The following is a 20,949-nucleotide window of genomic DNA, read 5'->3' on the forward strand; positions in this document are numbered from 1 at the left end:
CTAGAAACCATGTCATGTGAGAACAGCTGAAGGAGCTGGGGAGGCCCAGCCTGAGAAGGGCAGACGGGCAGAGAATTTGATAGCTACCCTCAAATATCTGAAATATTGTAAAGTGAAGAGAGTCAGCTGACTCTGTACCAGAGGGCAGAGTTAGTGGCTAGAACTGCAGAGTAAGAGATTTTTTTTTTAGGAAAGCACAAACTTTCTAAGAGCCATAGCTTTCTGATAGAGAAAACACCAGCCTTTATTCATACTTTATTGGCATCTTCTTCCCACTCAAGCACAGGCTGAATGACTCCTGTCTGAGGCATTTGGACAGAGGTAGGAGATAACCTGAAGGCCTCCTCCAACTCTAGAACTTATGATTCTGTTAGTGGTAAGAGGCTAGGAGGGAAGAAGTCCTTTTTGCCCTAGCCAGCTTTATTTTGTCATTTTACATAAATTTTTTTGAATATATTTACCGAATAAAAGGAGAAGAAAATTCCCTAGAGTGCCGGTTTGGTTCAGCCAGCATCTACTGAGCACTGACAGTGAGCCAAGTCTGCTAGGGGTTGGAGGTGCACAGGGATAGGACGTGTCTGCCCTTAAAGAGCTTACAGTTGAGTGGAGAGATGGTTCTCCTTATTAGCTTGACAAATACGGTCTTAAATCATTAGATACTTCAATTAGGATGTTTCACTTCAGAGAGAGAATTTCAGGAAATGAAGATGAGGTAATACAGGATGGCTGTGAAAAGGATACCAATTAAGTGTAAGTGTATTGCTTGTTTTCTCTGGGACAGTCTAGTCCAGTGGTTGAGAGCAGAGTGTGGACAGACTGCCTGGGTGGGATCCCAGCTCTAGGACTTAGTAGGAATGCAGTTTAACTTCTCCCTGCCTCAGTCTCCTCATCAGTTTATGGGGCTGGTAGCAATAACTACCTGATATAGCTGTGATTAGAATTAAATGAGTTGATAAACATTATGGCACTTGAATTGATGCCTGGCTCACAGGAAACACTCCATGAGTGTGAACTCTTAGGTTGTTTCCTCTGGAGCACAGTCCTGTTTCTCCGGCTATTGTGCATGTGGTTTGATGCCTCATATCATTGTCATTTAAGGGAGACACTTACCAAAGATCAAGAAGTTGGTGAAAAGAAGAGAAAAGGGGAAGAAGGCATCAAGCCAGAGAGAAGGAAATCAGACATTTTTTTAGGAACTTCTGAAGAAGGTATAAATGAATGTTTGTAATGTAACCTGGAGTCCCTGGGCTTTGATGAGCATCAAAGTTATTTAGAAGTGTTTTCCAGAGGCTATACATAATCCTCCTACACTTTTTCCCCCTGTAGTTCAGCCCAGATTTTCTGGTGATTGCCAATTATATCTTCACCATAAAACAGTAATAATATATATTTGTATTTTTAAAGCAAGCTCTCAGCCAGTCTCACCATCCTTTATTGTGCAGGTTTTCTGGAAAGATGTTTTGCTTCTAATTGTCTAGTGTCCTCAAAAGAGTTCTAAATTTAGCTCACCCAGAGGCTGCAGGGCCCAGTATGAACCCATGAATTGTGGAATTTAGGGTCTACAAGTAATGTGGAAGGTATAAATTAACCTTAGCTTCAGAACTATTTTAATAGAGCATTAAGCACCATTCACAACTGATGCCTTCCTATATTTTAAGTTCCTTCACTCAGGAAGTTAGAGATATAGAGACATTAACACTTGCAAATTATCTGGTATCCTCTTCAGCCCTTTCCCCGTGCATTCTCATTCTCCTCCTTTCTCTGCCCTGCTTTGTGCCCCAGAATGCTGACTCTTGTACACTGTATGCCCCAGGCTTCCTGATCAGCTGGCTTCCCATTGACCAGTGAGAAGAGGGCGGGAGAGCAGTTGGGGGTATTTCTTCTCCTGCTTGCCTACTGTAGTAGCTCGTTTCTACATAGAACTGTGTCCCTCCCAAGAAAATTTCTGTAAGGCAGCCCGTCCTTCCCAGTTCCAGCTGTCCCTGGGTTCCAGTAACTGTCCTGCCTCACTCTGCCGCCAAGTTTCTTCAGGTTTAGGAGTGATAGTGGCTTCCCATTTCTGCTAGTCCCTGGGTGCCTTGCCATCCCTTGATGGCTCCATTCACTCTGACTACATGTCTGTAAGAAGTCACCTCATTAAAGGGCCCAGTGGCACATTCTGTTTCCTCCAGGACCACGACTGGCTCAGGGCTCAGAATGTGTAAGCATTTATCTAGTACTGAATTCACTGAGAACATAATGCAGGGACTTTGTGAATTAGCATCATTAGTGTCCATTGCAATGACAGGAAGCTGCAGAATGTTAGGAGGGGAAGCCCACTAACTGTGTGTTTAGAAAAAAATCTGTAGAAGAAAATAATTGCTACGGGTAAAACAGTCCGCCCTAAACTAGAGAGCACCAGTGTGACTTCTGAACACTGGTACCCTTTGACCTAGGAAGTAATCAGGTTGCTTTTTCTTCCTCCTATATTTCATCAAGAGGAACTAAACCCCTGTTCTTGGAAGCGACTGGGTTGGTCGGAACCATCCAGGTAATGAGATATCATATGTTTGTAGGTCAGCATTCACTGTTAATAGACAATATGAGCAGACTTTAACCATTTACCAGCATCTAAATAAACATTAATGACAAAGACTTGAATTCAGAGTCGGCCAATGTTTATATGTTAGAGTTAATATTGTTAATGTTTACAGATAATTAAAATATGAGGTGAAATTAATGCCAACTTTGATTAAGTAATTGGTAGAGTCAGCACAAGAACCGTTTTAGAGGGGTACGAAGATGCTGCTGCCAATTTCTTTGCAGTCATTTTTGCATTTCTATGATACACTAGTTGATCATAATGTCCCTTGACTATAAAAAGATCAAACTCCCTTTCCCTTGAATTCGGTTGAATGGAAAGAGGTTGTTTGTATCTTTAAAAACATATACACCAACTCAAAACTCCCTTTTCGGTTTTTTTTTTTTTTAAAACATGTACAGGATAATCGTACTGGATCAGAGTGACTTGTCAGACTGACTGGAATTGGGTCGTGAATGGACTTCTGCCCTCCCTGAGTTTGAACGTCCAGCTTGTGAGCTCCCTCCTCCTCTCATCTGCGTCAGTCACCATCAGGGCAGTGAGTCCATACCTCAAGCTTTGTTCAGCTGCTACAATAGACTGAACAATTTGACCCTGTTTGCAGCACATGTAGCCACTTGTTTTCAATCAGATTTCTGAAAGGTGAAAAGTAGGTTCGATTGTAAAAATTTCTCATTTGTTCCCAGAATGGCTTTTAGTTTTGTTGAAAACTTTTAACTCCTGTTACAAAATAAAATGTTTACTTTTAACACTAATTATGTTCCAGTTATGTGAGGTACATTTCTGTGTTTTAGTTACTAGGAGAGGAACAACCACTCAAAGAGGCTTCAATTTCTGTTATAAAGTTTGACAACTAAGCAACTACTGCTTTTGAAATCTCCATGATTTATTGGCACCAGTTGTCCATGTTTTATAAATCTCCTCCTCTGGGCTGGGATTGCCATATTCCCATTCCAGCTAGAATTGACTTACATAGTGAAAGTACAAGTAGGACTAAAAGCCCAAGATATTTTGGACTCTTTAAGGTGAACAAAAGTCATCTCTGTATATTTCAGACTCTATACCTCACATCATTAGGGTCTTAGAGGAATTTTTTCTAATTTAGCCTCTTGTGACTACTGGCCAGATGTACACATGAGTCTAGCCTGGTTTTTAGAGGATTGATACACCTTCATCTGCCTCCCGTTTGGAGCCTTCACATACGAATACAAACCTTTTCTTGGAAGCTATTGTGCTGTTATGCAGTGCTAGTCAGCTAACATTTTATTCTGTCTTGGTAAGTAAGTAGTAGAGTTTTTGTTCATGAAAACAGAACAGTTCCTGTTGTGGATGGTCATGTTCATGTAGTTCTTAGCTCCCCAGAGTTTTACCCTGCACAAATAAAACAGGAAAGTAAATATCTGACCATTCATTTTAAAGAAAGGAAAACAGTTGCTTGTCATTGTAACCAGAGGGAAACCCAAACCAATTACAAGTAATACAAGTATAAGAATCTTTGAGGGATACAGAGACTTATAACACACAGCTCTTCCTTTCCAAAAATTAATTAGACAGAACCAACATACATAAAAATATATATAAGGGCTAATACACACATCATGAGAAATGGTGAGTTGTGATATTATAGCATTGCCAGTATTCATAAAGGCTGCACAAACTGCCACTGATGTGGTTTGTAATATTTTGTCTGCAAGGCTGGCAGAGCAGACTCGTCTAGTTGTCCAGTGACTATATGATATTGACCAATGTTAACAATAATCATGTTGGTAGATATTGTTTATTGGTTATAGAGCAGCTATTATGTGCCAGGTACTTTATATACATGAATCCTTTCCCTAAACCTGGCAGCCCCACTGTGTAGAGTATGCTGCTTCTCCCACTCTGAGCAGCTGTTATTTCAAACTTCCATCCTTCACTTCCCATCAATATTCGACAGATGACTTTACCTCCAACTTTACAGAGAAAATAGAAGCCATCAGATGTAGGAACTAACTCAGCTTCCAACCACCAAAACTGCTAACATGACCACATCTGTCTCTCTAGAACAGTTACAGGTACACATTCTATCCTAAACTAAAGATGGACCTGTTCTGTACCTGTTCTTTCTACTTCCTGTTACACTGAAAGGGAATCACTCTTCCTGTCCAGGGCCCATCTCATCTTCCTTGGTTATCCTGCTCAGGTTATCATCTCTCTCTTCAATGCTTCCACCCCTTCTTAATCGCTTCTTGTCATCACTTAACAACACACTTGGATTCTTCCCATCTTTCAGAAGTATTTCCTGGATCCCACCTCCTTTTCCAGCCACTGCCCCATCTCTTTCCCCCCACTGCAGTTCGAGTTCCTCAAAGAGTTGTCTACATTGCTATCTTTAGTGCCTTACCTCCCACTCACTCCACAGCCCAGTATAATCTGAATCCCACTCCTTCCGCTCTCTAGCAATCCTTAGGTCACCTGTGATTAACATACTCCTAAATTCCCCCTGGGATTAACTCTTCTGGCCTCATTGTCCATTTGCCTTCTCAGCCTATTCTCTTGGCTCTCTGATATTATAATCTGGTTTTCTTTCTCTCTGGTTTCTCCACCTTAGCCTTCTTTTGGGCTTTCCTCCTAAGAGACTTTGTCCATGCCTGTTGCTTTGGTCAGCCTGTATATGCTGACCACTTCCAGATTTGTACTGGGAGTCTAAGAACAGACCTCCTCTGTGCTCCTTTGTCTACCCATGTATTTGATGTATCCACTTTGTTTTCTTTCAGGTATCTTACTGATATGCCAAAAAATAAACTCATGGTCTTAACAAAAACCTCCCTCTCCACCATTCTCCTGCCAGTTAATGATGTTACTGTATACTCAGACTGGAAACCCAGGAGCCGTCCTTTCTTGACCCCTCTCATTCCTTCACTCTTTACAGTATATCAGTCAGTAAGACTTACTTGTTTTCATCTCCAAAATACATGTCCCTATACCCACTTCTGTCTCTCTCTACTGCAGCTGTCCTCATCAGAACCACTCGTAACTCTACTTGGGCCCTTGCAGTAGCCTCTCAAGTAGCCTCCAGCATCCAGTGCCTCATCCAGTAAATCATTTTTGAATGACTCCTGTGTGCCAGGCAGTACTCTAAGCCTTGGAGAAACTGTGAACAAAGCAGAATTCCTGCTTCCTTGAGTCTATAGCCATTAAATGAACAAACATTTGATTTTAGTAGTGCCAAGTGCTGTGAAAAAAGTAGGATAAAGTGATAATGATTGCTGGGAGTAGGGTGCTGGAGGTGGGGGTGGGGTCACTTAACATTAGAAAAGATACTCAAAGGAAAGCTGCTCTGAAAAAATGACCTTTGAACTTCAGATTGGAATAAAGAGAAGGAGCCAGTCTTGTGACTGAGGATGAGCATCCCAGCAGGGGAAAAGCCAGTACAAAGGCCCCACAGGAAACCCCAAGCTAGTGTGGTTGAACAAAGTAAGTTGTGGGAGGTTGGGAGAAGGTGCAGTGAGGCTGGAGGTTGAGCCAGCGGCATTATAGACCAGGATGAAAAGTGGGAAACCAATGGAGAGTGCTAAGCAAGGGGGCAGAGAGTAGAGTAAAACTGACTGGCTTTTTAAAAGATTTCTTTGGTATTCTTGCTCCTCTCTAAGTTTTTTCTCCACAGTGATCTTTTTAACATGGAAACATCATTCCATTTACTTGATGAGATCTCTGCTTACTATTGTTGGGCAGCTGTGTCCGTGGAGGTCTCTCCCTGCATACTAGGTGAAACCTCAACCCGGACAGGGGGAGGATTCTTGAATCTGACTGAGAAAGAATTCTCAGGCAGGTCAGAAGAGTGTAGGTAATGAAGGGGTTCATTAAAGCGAGAATAGTAGTGGATGGCCGTGGCTGTGCAAGCTGTAGAGAGCAAGGAAGAACAGAGGGAGAAAAGGAAAGTTCATTGAACTCATGCTTGGCATAGGGTTGATCCCTTGCCAACTCCCGAAGCCAGGGTCACCTGGAGTCCACTGTCTGCTTGAATCTGCATGGCATGGGAACTAAGCCCCTACCGCCCCAGGATTTGGCGGAGCTGCGGAGTACTGGATGGAGAGAGATTATGTTCTGAGAACTTCCCAAAGCAAAGAAAGGAGATTTTCAGGCAGGCTACTAAAAAGCATGATGGTACAGCCGCAGTCCTGTCCGGGTTACCCAGATGGGAACTTGCAAGCCCAAATCAGAGATCTCAGTAGCCCCTCCCTACTAGGACAGAGAGTGAAGACTTGTGCTTAAATCTAGAAAACTGAATGAAATAGTGAAGTAACAAAGAGGCTTATCAATGGGGAAAGAGGTCTCTTATTAACCTCCCAAGAGGCTTGGAAGAGCACAGAGATAAAATGCAGTAAGTTGAGCAACAACAAGCTTTTATTTAAGGCAAAGTACATACCTCAAGAAAGGGAAGTGTAGGCAGCCTCAGAGATGAGGCATGCTTAAAGACTTGGGGTTCTGTCTTCTAAGGATTTAAAGAATGGGACAAAGGGCCAGGGGGCATAGGCTCAAAATGTGGTCTCATGATGTCTGTCTCCAATGAGAGACATTATGTCATCATCCATAGTCTGTTAAATATTCTGTAAGATAAACTTAACATGAGGACTTTTTTGATGCTGTTCTTCTCCAAGATGGTGGTTATTCTCAAGCAGTGGGGACACACCATTTAGGACTGCTTGCCCTGCCTTAAGATAGATTCGGTTGTTGGCTAAATACCATAGGAATCTTACCTCCTAACTCCCTGGTTTTTTTTTTTTTTTTTGAGAGGGCATCTCTCATATTTATTGATCAAATGGTTGTTAACAACAATAAAAATCAGTATAGGGGGGTCAACGCTCAATGTACAATCATTAATCCATCTCAAGCCTAATTCTCGTCAGTCTCCAATCTTCTGAAGCATAACGAACAAGTTCTTACATGGTGAACGAATTCTTACATAGTGAATAAATTCTTACATGGTGAACAGTACAAGGGCAGTCATCACAGAAACTTTCGGTTTTGATCATGCAATATAACCTATAAACAATCAGGTCAAATATGAATATTCATTTGATTTTTGTACTTGATTTACATGTTGATCCCACATTTCTCCTATTATTATTATTATTTTTATTTTTAATAAAATGCTGAAGTGGTAGGTAGATGCAAGATAAAGGTAGAAAACATAGTTTAGTGCTGTAAGAAGGCAAATGTAGATGATCAGATGATCAGGTGTGTGCCTATGGACTAAGTATTAATCCAGGCTAGACAAGGGCAGCAAGACATCCACGGATGCAGAAGATTTCTCTCAAAGCAGGGGGCGTGAGGTTCTGAGCCTCACCTCTGTTGATCCCCAAATTCTCACCTGATGGCCCCACTGCGACTGTGCCTGTCTTAGGTTGTTCCTCAAGGAATCTTACCCGTCTCTGGCTAACCAGTCATCTTCCGGGGCCATACAGGGAAATGTAAAGTTGGTAAGTGAGAGAGAAGCCATATTGTTTGCAAAGGTTAGCTTTTTACTTCTTTGCAGATTTATGCCCTGTGGCTTCTATGCCCAGCACTTGTCTCGAGGTATCTTTACCACCTGGAGGAATTATGATACTCGGTAAATTCGATATGAGGCACGAGTTCTATTTAAGGGTTGTAATTAGGAAGGAAGAAGAAAAGCTATAGATGTAGCATGTGAAGGAAACTTGGGAGGATTGATTATTTCTTTGACATATCTTCTTGTACAGTACCTTAAGTATGTATAGGTTTTAAACTACTAACTAATTTGTACACACATATTAACATAATAGGAATACGGTGACATAAACAAAGCAAATCTATAATTACCATCCATCTCCAGTGAAGCCAAGAAAACCATTTAGGCACCCTAGGCATTTGTGAAAATTTATCTATGATATGATGGAAATTGTCCAACTGTACTTGAACCATCAGACAAATTAAAGCAGCCCATTTCTGGGATCTGTTCACATCCCATATGTTCTTTTAACCATAGATAGTCTATAGTCATGAGATTTTGGAGTGCTACAACTTGCACCCCTCCCAACTCCTGGTTGAGTTCCAACAGTACAGATCCGGTCAAATTCGTTGTCTCACTGTATGCACATGCCAGCCTAGACATCTCCCTCCTCATTCTTATGGCAAGTCCAGGAGACGGTGGGCTGGATGCAGCCACAACCGCAGCATCGTCCGGATCCCTGTGGAGGCTTTTTGATGATCATCCCCTGGCACGAGTCCTCCAGAGAGTGCTGATGCCAGAAGCTCCTCCTCATATTGTATCTTAGTTCATTTTCTGGGTATCCAAGCTAGGCCTTGATCTTCTGCGTAGAAACAAACAGACCCTTTGCCCACACTTTGACATGCCCTCTATACCACTGTGCAGAACTCATTGGAGGTCAGCACACAGTAACTGTTTTTTTTTTTTTTTTTTTTTTTAATTAAGAGAAAGGAATATTATCAGAAAAGAGTACCTCCATAGCTGATCATCTGACACCCTTTAAGTGATCAACATTAAGGATATTTAAAGCATGCGTTGATCTTTGATTTACCAATAGTTTTATCCTGTTAAGGAGTAATCCCCCTTTTCTTTCTTTCTTTCTTTTTTTTTTTTTTTTTTAATTTTTAATCTACACTTACATGAAAAATACTATGTTTACTATGCTCTCCCCTATATCAGGTCCCCCCTAACAACCACATTACAGTTACTGTCCATCAGCTTAGCAAAATGTTGTAGAGTCACTACTTGTCCTCTCTGTGTTGTGCAGCCCACCCTCCCCTTTCTCCCTCCCCCCCATGCATGCTAATCTTAATACCCCCCTTCTTCTTCCCCCCCCTTATCCCTCCCTGCCCACCCATCCTCCCCAGTTCCTTTCCCTGGTACCTGTTAGTCCATTTTTGGGTTCTGTAATTCCACTGCTGTTTTGTTCCTTCAGTTTTTCCTTTGTTCCTATACTCCTCAGATGAGTGAAATCATTTGGTATTTCTCTTTCTCCGCTTGGCTTATTTCGCTGAGCATAATACTCTCCAGCTCCATCCATGTTGCTGCAAATGGTTGGATTTTTCCGCTTCTTATGGCTGAGTAGTATTCCATTGTGTATATGTACCACATCTTCTTTATCCATTCATCTACCGATGGACATTTAGGTTGCTTCCAATTCTTGGCTATTGTAAATAGTGCTGCGATAAACATAGGAGTGCATCTGTCTTTCTCAAACTTGATTGCTGCGTTCTTAGGGTAAATTCCTAGGAGTGGAATTCCTCGGTCAAATGGTAGGTCTGTTTTGAGCATTTTGATGCACCTCCATACTGCTTTCCACAATGGTTGAACTAATTTACATTCCCACCAGCAGTGTAGGAGGGTTCCCCTTTCTCCACAGCCTCGCCAACATTTGTTGTTGTTTGTCTTTTGGATGGCAGCTATCCTTACTGGTGTGAGGTGATACCTCATTGTAGTTTTAATTTGCATTTCTCTGATAATTAGCGATGTGGAGCATCTTTTCATGTGTCTCTTGGCCATCTGTATTTCTTTTTTGGAGAACTGTCTGTTCAGTTCCTCTGCCCATTTTTTAATTGGGTTATTTGTTTTTTGTTTGTTGAGGCGTGTGAGCTCTTTATATATTCTGGACGTCAAGCCTTTATCGGATCTGTCATTTTCAAATATATTCTCCCATACTGTAGGGTTCCTTTTTGTTCTATTGATGGTGTCTTTCGCTGTACAGAAGCTTTTCAGCTTGATATAGTCCCACTTGCTCATTTTTGCTGTTGTTTTCCTTGCCCGGGGAGATATGTTCAAGAAGAGATCACTCATGTTTATGTCTAAGAGGTTTTTGCCTATGTTTTTTTCCAAGAGTTTAATGGTTTCATGACTTACATTCAGGTCTTTGATCCATTTTGAGTTTACCTTTGTATATGGGGTTAGACAATGGTCCAGTTTCATTCTCCTACATGTAGCTGTCCAGTTTTGCCAGCACCATCTGTTGAAGAGACTGTCATTTTGCCATTGTATGTCCATGGCTCCTTTATCAAATATTAATTGACCATATATGTTTGGGTTAATTTCTGGGGTCTCTAATCTGTTCCACTGGTCTGTGGCTCTGTTCTTGTGCCAGTACCAAATTGTCTTGATTACTATGGCTTTGTAGTAGAGCTTGAAGTTGGGGAGTGAGATCCCCCCTACTTTATTCTTCTTTTTCAGGATTGCTTTGGCTATTCGGGGTCTTTGGTGTTTCCATATGAATTTTTGAATTATTTGTTCCAATTCATTGAAGAATGTTGCTGGTAATTTGAGAGGGATTGCATCAAATCTGTATATTGCTTTGGGCAGGATGGCCATTTTGACGATATTAATTCTTCCTAGCCACGAGCATGGGATGAGTTTCCATCTGTTAGTGTCCCCTTTAATTTCTCTTAAGAGTGACTTGTAGTTTTCAGAGTATAAGTCTTTCACTTCTTTGGTTAGGTTTATTCCTAGGTATTTTATTCTTTTTGATGCAATGGTGAATGGAATTGTTTTCCTGATTTCTCTTTCTATTGATTCGTTGTTAGTGTATAGGAAAGCTACAGATTTCTGTGTGTTAATTTTGTATCCTGCAACTTTGCTGTATTCCGATATCAGTTCTAGTAGTTTTGGAGTGGAGTCTTTAGGGTTTTTTATGTACAGTATCATATCATCTGCAAATAGTGACAGTTCAACTTCTTCTTTACCAATCTGGATTCCTTGTATTTCTTTGTTTTGTCTGATTGCCGTGGCTAGGACCTCCAGTACTATGTTAAATAACAGTGGGGAGAGTGGGCATCCCTGTCTGGTTCCCGATCTCAGTGGAAATGCTTTCAGCTTCTCGCTGTTCAGTATAATGCTGGCTGTGGGTTTATCATATATGGCCTTTATTATGTTGAGGTACTTGCCCTCTATTCCCATTTTGCTGAGAGTTTTTATCATGAATGGATGTTGAATTTTGTCAAATGCTTTTTCAGTATCTATGGAGATGATCATGTGGTTTTTGTCTTTCTTTTTGTTGATGTGGTGGATGATGTTGATGGATTTTCGAATGTTGTACCATCCTTGCATCCCTGGGATGAACCCCACTTGGTCATGGTGTATGATCCTTTTGATATACTGTTGAATTCTGTTTGCTAATATTTTATTGAGTATTTTTGCATCTACATTCATCAGGGATATTGGCCTGTAATTTTCTTTTTTGGTGGGGTCTTTGCCTGGTTTTGGTATTAGGGTGATGTTGGACTCATAGAATGAGTTTGGGAGTATTCCCTCTTCTTCTATTTTGTGGAACACTTTAAGGAGAATGGGTATTATGTCTTCTCTGTGTGTCTGATAAAATTCCGAGGTAAATCCGTCCGGCCCCGGGGTTTTGTTCTTGGGTAGTTTTTTGATTACTGTTTCAATTTCTTTGCTTGTAATTGGTTTGTTTAACTTTTGTGTTTCTTCCTTGGTCAGTCTTGGGAGGTTGTATTTTTCTAGGAAGTTGTGCATTTCTTCTAGGTTTTCCAGCTTGTTGGCATATAGGTTTTCATAGTAGTCTTTAATAATTCTTTGTATTTCTGTGGAGTCTGTCGTGATTTTTCCATTCTCATTTCTGATTATGTTGATTTGTGTTGACTCTCTTTTTCTCTTAATAAGTTCGGCTAGAGGCTTATCTATTTTGTTTATTTTCTCAAAGAACCAGCTCTTGGTTTCGTTGATTTTTGCTATTGTTTTATTCTTCTCAATTTTGTTTATTTCTTCTCTGATCTTTATTATGTCCCTCCTTCTGCTGACTTTAGGCCTCATTTGTTCTTCTTTTTCCAGTTTTAATAATTGTGATGTTAGACTATTCATTTGGGATTGTTCTTCCTTCTTCAAGTGTGCCTGGATTGCTATATACTTTCCTCTTAAGACTGCTTTCGCTGCATCCCACAGAAGTTGGGGCTTAGTGTTGTTGTTGTCATTTGTTTCTATATATTCCTTGATCTCTATTTTGATTTGTTCATTGATCCATTGATTATTTAGTAGCATGTTGTTAAGCCTCCATGTGTTTGTGAGCCTTTTTGTTTTCTTTGTAGAATTTATTTCTACTTTCATACCTTTGTGGTCTGAAAAATTGGTTGGTACAATTTCAATATTTTAGAATTTACTGAGGCTCTTTTTGTGAGCTAGTATGTGGTCTATTCTGGAGAATGTTCCATGTGCACTTGAGAAGAATGTATATCCTGTTGCTTTTGGATGTAGAGTTCTATAGATGTCTATTAGGTCCATCTGTTCTAGTGTGTTGTTCAGTGCCTGTGTGTCTTTACTTATTTTCTGCCCGGTGGATCTATCCTTTGGGGTGAGTGGTGTGTTGAAGTCTCCTACAATGAATGCATTGCAGTCTATTTCCCTCTTTAGTTCTGTTAGTATTTGCTTCACATATGCTGGTGCTCCTGTATTGGGTGCATATATATTTAGAATGGTTATATCCTCTTGTTGGACTGAGCCCTTTATCATTATGTAGTGGCCTTCTTTATCTCTTGTTACTTTCTTTGTTTTGAAGTCTATTTTGTCTGATATTAGTACTGCAACCCCTGCTTTCTTCTCACTGTTGTTTGCCTGAAATATGTTTTTCCATCCCTTGACTTTTAGTCTATGCTTATCTTTGGGTTTAAGGTGAGTTTCTTGTAAGCAGCATATAGATGGGTCTTGCTTTTTTATCCATTCTATTACTCTATGTCTTTTGATTGGTGCATTAAGTCCATTTACATTTAGGGTGACTATTGAGAGATATGTACTTATTGCCATTGCAGGCTTTAGATTCGTGGTTACCAAAGGTTTAAGGTTAGCTTCTTTAGTATCTTACTGCCTAACTTAGCTCTCTTATTGAGCTGTTATATACACTGTCTGGAGATTCTTTTCTTCTCTCCCTTCTTATTCCTCCTCCTCCATTCTTCATATGTTCGGTGTTTTGTTCTGTGCTCTTTTTAGGGGTGCTCCCATCTAGAGCAGTCCCTGTAGGATGCCCTGTAGAGGTGGTTTGTGGGAAGCAAATTCCCTCAGCTTTTGCTTGTCTGGGAATTGTTTAATCCCACCATCATATTTAAATGATAGTCGTGCTGGATACAGTATCCTTGGTTCAAGGCCCTTCTGTTTCATTGCATTAAGTATATCATGCCATTCTCTTCTGGCCTGTAGGGTTTCTGTCGAGAAGTCTGATGTTAGCCTGATTGGTTTTCCTTTATAGGTGACCTTTTTCTCTCTAGCTGCCTTTAAAACTCTTTCCTTGTCCTTGATCCTTGACATTTTAATTACTATGTGTCTTGGTGTTGTCCTCCTTGGATCCTTTCTGTTGGGGGTTCTGTGTAATTCCATGGTCTGTTCGATTATTTCCTCCCCCAGTTTGGGGAAGTTTTCAGCAATTATTTCTTCAAAGACACTATCTATCCCTTTTCCTCTTTCTTCCTCTTCTGGTATCCCTATAATACGAATGTTATTCCTTTTGTATTGGTCACATATTTCTCTTAGTGTTGTTTCATTCCTGGAGATCCTTTTATCACTCTCTCTGTCAGCTTCTATACGTTCCTGTTCTCTGGCTTCTATTCCTTCAATGGCCTCTTGCATCTTATCCATTCTGCTTATAAATCCTTCCAGGGATTGTTTCACTTCTGTGATCTCTTTCCTGACATCTGTGATCTCCTTCCGGACTTCATCCCACTGCTCTTGCATTTTTCTCTGCATCTCATCCCACTGCTCTTGCATTTTTCTCTGCATCTCATCCCATTGCTCTTGCATTTTTCTCTGCATCTCTGTCAGCATGTTCATGATTTTTATTTTGAATTCTTTTTCAGGAAGACTAGTTAGGTCTGTCTCCTTCTCCGGTGTTGTCTCTGTGATCTTTGTCTGCCTGTAGTTTTGTCTTTTCATGGTGATAGAGATAGTTTGCAGAGCTGGTACAAGTGACCGCTGGAAGAGCTTCCCTTCTTGTTGGTTTGTAGCCTTTTCCTGGGAGACTAGCGACCTCTAATTGCTTGTGCTGGGCAGCTGTGCGCAGACAGGGCTTCTGCTTCCTGCCTAGTTGCTTTGGGGTTTATCTCCGCTGTTGCTGTGGGCTTGGCCTGGCTGGGGCTGTTCCTCCAAAATGGTGGAGCCCCGTTGGAGGGGGAGCGGCCAGGAGGCTATTTATCTCCGTAAGGGGCCTCTGTGCTCCCTGCTGCCCAGGGGGTTAGAGTGCCCAGAGATCCCCAGATTCCCTGCCTCTGGTCTAAGTGACCTGTCCTGCCCCTTTAAGACTTCCAAAAAGCACTCTCCAAACCAAAACAACAACAGTAACAATGTGAGAGGGAACAGAAAGAAAGAAAAAAAAAAAAAAAAAAAGGAAAAAACAAGCGATTTTTTTTTTTTTTTTTTTTTTGTCCTCAGGTGCCGGTCCCAGGCACCCGCTCACTGGTCCTGCTGCCCTGTCTCCCTAGCCCCAGGGTCCCTGTCCTTTCAAGGCTTCCAAAAAGCACCCACCCACCGGTCCCGCAGGGAAGGAACGCTCAATATTCTTTGTCCTCAGGCACTGGTCCCAGGCACCCGCTCACCAGTCCCGCCGCCCTGCCTCCCTAGCACCGGGGTCCCTGTCCCTTTAAGGCTTCCAAAAAGCACTCGCCAAAAAGAGAGAAAAAAAGGGGAAAAACGCACGATTTCTTCTGACCTCAGGTGCCGGTCTCAGGCACCCGCCCACCGGTCCCGCAGGGAAAAACGTGGGATATTCTTTGTCCTCAGGCGCCGGTCCCAGGCACCTGCTCACCAGTCCCGCCACCCTGCCTTCCTAGCACTGGGGTCCCTGTCCCTTTAAGGCTTCCAAAAAGCGCTCGCCAAAAAAAAAAAACCGCTCCGGTTTCTTTCCACCCGCCGGGAGCCGGGGGGAGGGATGCTCAGGTCCCGCCGGGCCGGGGCTTGTATCTAACCCCCTTCGCAAGGCGCTGGGTTCTTGCAGGTGTGGATGTGGTCTGGATGTTGTCCTGTGTCCTGTGGTCTCTATTTTAGGAAGATTTTTCTTTGTTATATTTTCATAGCTCTATGTGTTTTTGGGAGGAGATTTCCACTGCTCTACTCACGCCGCCATCCTGGCTCCGCCCCGACCTAACTCCCTGGTTTTTATAGTGGAATCTTAGCCTTAAGATGGAGTCCCTCCCGTCCTTTCTGTATCTATCTCGGCATTTTTCATCATAGGCAGGAAAAATTAATCGTGCTTGTCCCATGTTGCTGCTCTACCTCAATTGTTCTCCAAAATACTGGACTTTTCTCAGTTCTCCAGCTCCATCATGTACAATCTGTGTTCTCCCTGCCCAGAATGCTGTTTCTCTTCACTTAAGTGCCTCATCATTCAGTTTACAACTTACAGTTCATTTCCTCAGGGAGTCTTCCGGAAGTCCCTGAACCTCAGACTAGGTTAGGGCCTTCTCTAAGGTTTCCTGTAGTATAGACCTGCTCTCCTGGCCCCACACATAGGCCGTGTCTTTATTTCATAGCACATATATAGCTCACTTACAAACCAGTAGACTGCTCCATCCCCATGCATCCCCATACAGTTGTAAGCACCACAAGGCCAGGGGTCATGTCTGGATTGCTCACTGAGGTATCTTATGCTACTGGCAGAGAACCTATACATACTAGGTGTTCAGCAAATGTTTAACTGACTGATTATTTTTAATTCTCCAACAACACTATAAGTTGGATTATTATCCCTGCTCACCAAAGAGGAAACTGGCCCAGGCAGAGTTCCATGACCTGCCCAGGATTATACTAGAGAAACATGTTTGTACACTTAGAGTAAAACACAGTACCTTTCACTGAGCCTGGTTCATGAGAGCCCTGAGCAAAGTATAAGGATTGTGGAAGTGAACCAAGAGCCAACTTCAGGTTAAGACTGATGGTGATGTAGGCTTTATGAACCTGGTCCCCAGTCCCACATCTTTTCTTTGGGTTGGGTGCTGAGTTTGTGGGGCTTATGGAGTTCTTTACTTTTCCTTAATATGGAAAAACAGAGAATATATAGAGTTCCAGACACATAGTAAGTGACTAATAAGTGTTGGCTCACTGTTCAATGAAATTACTGGGGCCCCCTTGGGAAATTGGATTCTTAGAAATTTCCAAATTCAATCTCAGTTGCTTTTTTCCAAATACATTACTTTTGGCCCCTTTCTGCATACTTATAGTGATGTATATGTTGCTATTAGAAGCTGGTTATAGTGAGGTGCCTCCCAAAAGCTGAGAAATAAATTGGTCCTCGGCGAATTAGTAAGTAAAACCCATTCTTCTATCTCGTATACTGAATATTATAAGTTGTAAGTGGAGTAAAATTAAAGGACTTTCTGTAAATGTGTGGCTGAAAACGTAAAGAGGAGAGACTCGCAAAACAGTGTAAAGTCTGCAGTAATTAACAGAGGATGGTATCGGCACAGGAATGGAAAGATTTACAGAACATAATAGCCTAAAAATATACCAAGGTATAAAGTTTGGAAATATGAGATAACATATTGTCAAAGTGGATTATTTAACAAATGGTGGGATAACTGACCAGCCATTTGGAAAAATAAAAAGCTAAATCCTTGTAGCCAAAAATAAATGTCTGTTGAATTAAAGACTTAAATATGATTTTTTTTAAGTACATAAAAGTTAAGAAAATACAGGTGACTCTTTTACAATCTTGGAATGGAAAAGCTTTTTTCTAAGCCATGACCTCAAAGTGAGAAGAGATTGATGGACTTCAGTACATAAAAATGTAAGACTTTACAAACGCCTGAACAAGGATAAAGTCAACAAACTGGTTGGAAATAATTGCAGTATACTGGATAAACACAAGATTTATATCCCTAATACACAGCATGCTAATAACTAGTTAGAAAAAGACATAATGCCTTCATAGAAATATGGTCAAAGAACAATTCACAAATGAAGCAATACACATAGCCATTTGTCTTATATTAAAAGATGTTGCATTGCTGGTAATCAAAGAAATGTAAATTAAAACAGGGTATTGTTTTTCACATAACTGACCACAAAGAGGAAAGCATTGATAACATTCAAGGTTGGTGAGAATGTGGGGAAACATTCATTCAGTGTTGTAAAGGTAGAAACTGGTGTCACTTTTCTGGAGGGATATTTCTTGGTATGTATTTTAAGTGTTCATATTTGTTGACCCAGACATTCTATTTAGACCAGTTCTTCACAAATTTCATTGTGCATAGGAATCACTAGATGTCTTGTTAAAATACAGATTCTGCTTTAGTAGGTCTGGGTTGGGAGCCAAGCTTCTGCATGGGAGCCAAGCTTCCAGTGTTGGCTGATGATGCTGGTTCATATACCACACTCTGAGCAGAGGCTTCAGAAAACATCACTGTTCTCATGCAGTGGTTTTCAACCCTGTCTGCACCTTAGAACCGTCTGAGGAATTAAAAAAAAACACTGATGCTCAGGCCCCACCCCCAAATTATCCAGTTTATTTAGTATGGGGTACAGCATGGGCTTTTAAAGATTCTCCAAGTGATTCTAATGTGCAGCCAGGACTGAGGACCACTGTCCTAAAGAGAAAACTGGACTGTACATTGTACACAGAGATATTTAAATAAGGAATGTTACATTTTATATATATATATATATATATATATATATATATATATATATATATATATATCTAATATAGTAGGAAACAACCAATATGACCAGCAATAAAGGACAGGTTTTTAAAATTATGGAACAGGGAGGATTCTGGGAAGATGGTGGAGTAGGAAGTACCAGGAATCTGTTCCTCCATTAGTCAGCAATACACTGGCAGAATGTGTCTTACTTGGAACTCTGGAGTCTGTTAAAGGCTTGCAACTCCCAGGGAAAGAGTTGGGATGGTTCATTTTGGTCAATTTCAGCCCTAAGCTGCTGCTCATCCCCCACCCCAAGCCATGTGGCAGGTAGCTGTGATGTGTTCCTAGAGCACCTCGACACAGCTTGTGAGAGGCAGGATGGGCGAAAGGACCCTGCCCTCCAAATACCAGGGATCTGTGCTCTGGGCATTGATTGCTGCTTCAGATCACAGAGCTGCAGACAGGGCAACTGCTTTTGTTATTGTACCTCCCCCACTGCTGCAAGCCCCTCTACTTCCAGCTGAAATGACTTCCATGGGATTTAAAAAGCCAGCACCTCCTTCCCTCACTTCATTTTCCACTTTTTCCTCTTTTGGGAGCTAGATGTTAAAGGCCAGGGCTTTCAAAAACAATTGCATATATGGGGAAAAATAGAAAGTGACTGTGCCTGCCCAGGGAAAGCTTAGAAAAGATCAGAGGTGACCTTAAGTTTATATCTCAGGCTGATCTTCTGCCCAGAGCCAGCCTACAATTTAAAGCAAAAACAGCGCGCGCACACACGTGCGCGCACACACACACACACACACGAAAGTATAGCCCATTCATAGCAAAAAATAAATCAAGAAACGGTCCCTGAAAAATACCTGATGACTCATATGTACTAGACAAAGATGTTAAAACGCTTTTAGAAGATGTTCAGAGAATTAACCGAAGATGTGGAGCATCAAGAAAATGTGTGAACAAAATTGAAATATCAATAAAAATACAGTAAATCTAAACAGAAATTCTGGAACCAAAAAGAACAGTAACTGAAATGAAAAATTCTCTAGAGGGATTTAGAAGAAGATTTGAGCAATGAGTAGAAAGAATAAGCAAACTTGAATATAGGACCATGGAAATTACCAGGCCTGAGGAACAGAAAGAGAAAAGATTAAAGAAAAGTGAACATAGCCTAAGGGACCTATGGTATACTGTCAATTGACTCAACATAGCAGCCTGGGAATCCTAGAAGAAGAGAGAAAGGGGGAAAGAGAATATTTGAAGAAATAATGGCTGAAAACCTGCCAAATTTGATGAAATACATGGATATAAACATTCAGGAAACTCAAACTCCAAGTTGGATGACTTCAAAGAGACCCACACCAAGACACATTATAATTATTTTTTAAATATTGTATATAAAATATATGTATACAAAGAGGCACATGCCATAAAATTCACAAATCTAAATGTACAGCTAGATGAATTTTGACATGTGTAAAGTATACTCAAGTAACCATCACTCATATTAAGATATTGAACATTCTACCTAATTTTTCCCACTTATTTCACCCACTCTCCCCACCCTTTTCCCCTATGGCAACCACCAGTCTGTTCCCTGAGACACATTATAATTGAACTTCCAAAAGACAATCTTGAAAGAGAACAGTGAATTTTTACATACAAGGGATCCTCAATAAGAAATGAGCAGATTTCTCATCGGAAAGTTAAAGGGCCAGAAAACACTGAGCCAATATATTCAAAGTGCTGAAAGAAAAAACTGGTCAATCAAAAATCCTGTATCAGCAAAAGTTGCCCATCAAAATGAGGGAGAAATGAAGAGAAAACCAGATAAAAGCTGAAAGAGTTTTTGACGACTGGAGTCGCCCTGCAGGAAATGCTTGAGGGAGTCCTAGAAGGTGCAATGCAAGGACACTAGACAGTAGTTCAAAGCCATATGGAGAAATAGTGCTCTCACTAAAGGTAAGTACATGGGCAATTTAAAAACTAGTATTATTATAACAATGATTTGTAACTGTACTTTTTACTTCCCACACTATTTCAGAGGTAAGTACATTTAAAGAAAGAAAATAGCAGTTGCTAGTATAAAAGCTAGTATCACTGTAATGGTATGTAACTCCAGATTTTTTTAACATAGTTTAAGAGATGAATACATTTAAAAGAATTATGTTTTGGGGGACTCTATGTATAAACATGTAATTTTGTGACAACAGCTGAAAGAGGTGAGGACGAACTGTAAAGGAGCAGTTTTTTAATGCTACTGAAGTTAAGCTGGTATAAATTCAAATGAAAATGTTACAAGTTTAGCAATGCTAAATGTAATTCCCATGGTTACCACAAAGAAAATAGCTATAGAATATACTCCTAAGGAAATGAGAAAGGAATTTAAACATTTCACTACAGAAACAGAAAATCAACTAATCACAAGACAGTATGCTGGAAGTGTAGAAAAGCTATAAGGCATACAGAAAGCAAATAGCATGACAGAAGTAAGAACTCAGTATCAGTAATTAGTTTAAATGTAAATGAATCAAACTCCAAAACAAACACAGAAACTGGCAGAATGGATAAAAGCACGTGATTCAAATATACACTGTCTAGAGGTGCACTTCAGATCCAACAACACCAACAGGTTGAAAGTGAAAAGATGGAAAAAAATAATCCATGTGAAGAGTAACCAAAGAAGAACACAGGTGCCTGTGTTAGTACCAGACAAAGTAGACTTTAAATTAAAAGGTCACAAGAGACAAAGAAGGACAATATTAATAAAATGTTCAATACAG

The 20,949-nt window shown here is 40.8% G+C and overlaps 1 protein-coding gene and 1 pseudogene across 1 annotated transcript in view; both read left to right on the forward strand.

Moving 5' to 3' along the window:
* The window catches only part of LOC108404263 (inactive serine/threonine-protein kinase TEX14), a 116,903-nt gene extending 113,603 nt beyond the window's left edge, over window positions 1-3,300 (forward strand). The window contains exons 34-36 of the mRNA XM_073236211.1: window positions 1,099-1,208; window positions 2,479-2,530; window positions 2,983-3,300. Of these exons, the coding sequence (XP_073092312.1) occupies window positions 1,099-1,208; window positions 2,479-2,530; window positions 2,983-3,019 (199 nt within the window). The 3' untranslated portion in view covers window positions 3,020-3,300. The remainder of the gene's footprint in view (window positions 1-1,098; window positions 1,209-2,478; window positions 2,531-2,982) is intronic.
* The window catches only part of LOC140849100 (DNA ligase 3-like), an 854,661-nt pseudogene that overhangs the window by 257,453 nt on the left and 576,259 nt on the right, over window positions 1-20,949 (forward strand).

The sequence above is a fragment of the Manis javanica genome, chromosome 4 (genome assembly GCF_040802235.1).
Source record: "Manis javanica isolate MJ-LG chromosome 4, MJ_LKY, whole genome shotgun sequence".
NCBI lineage: Eukaryota > Metazoa > Chordata > Mammalia > Pholidota > Manidae > Manis > Manis javanica.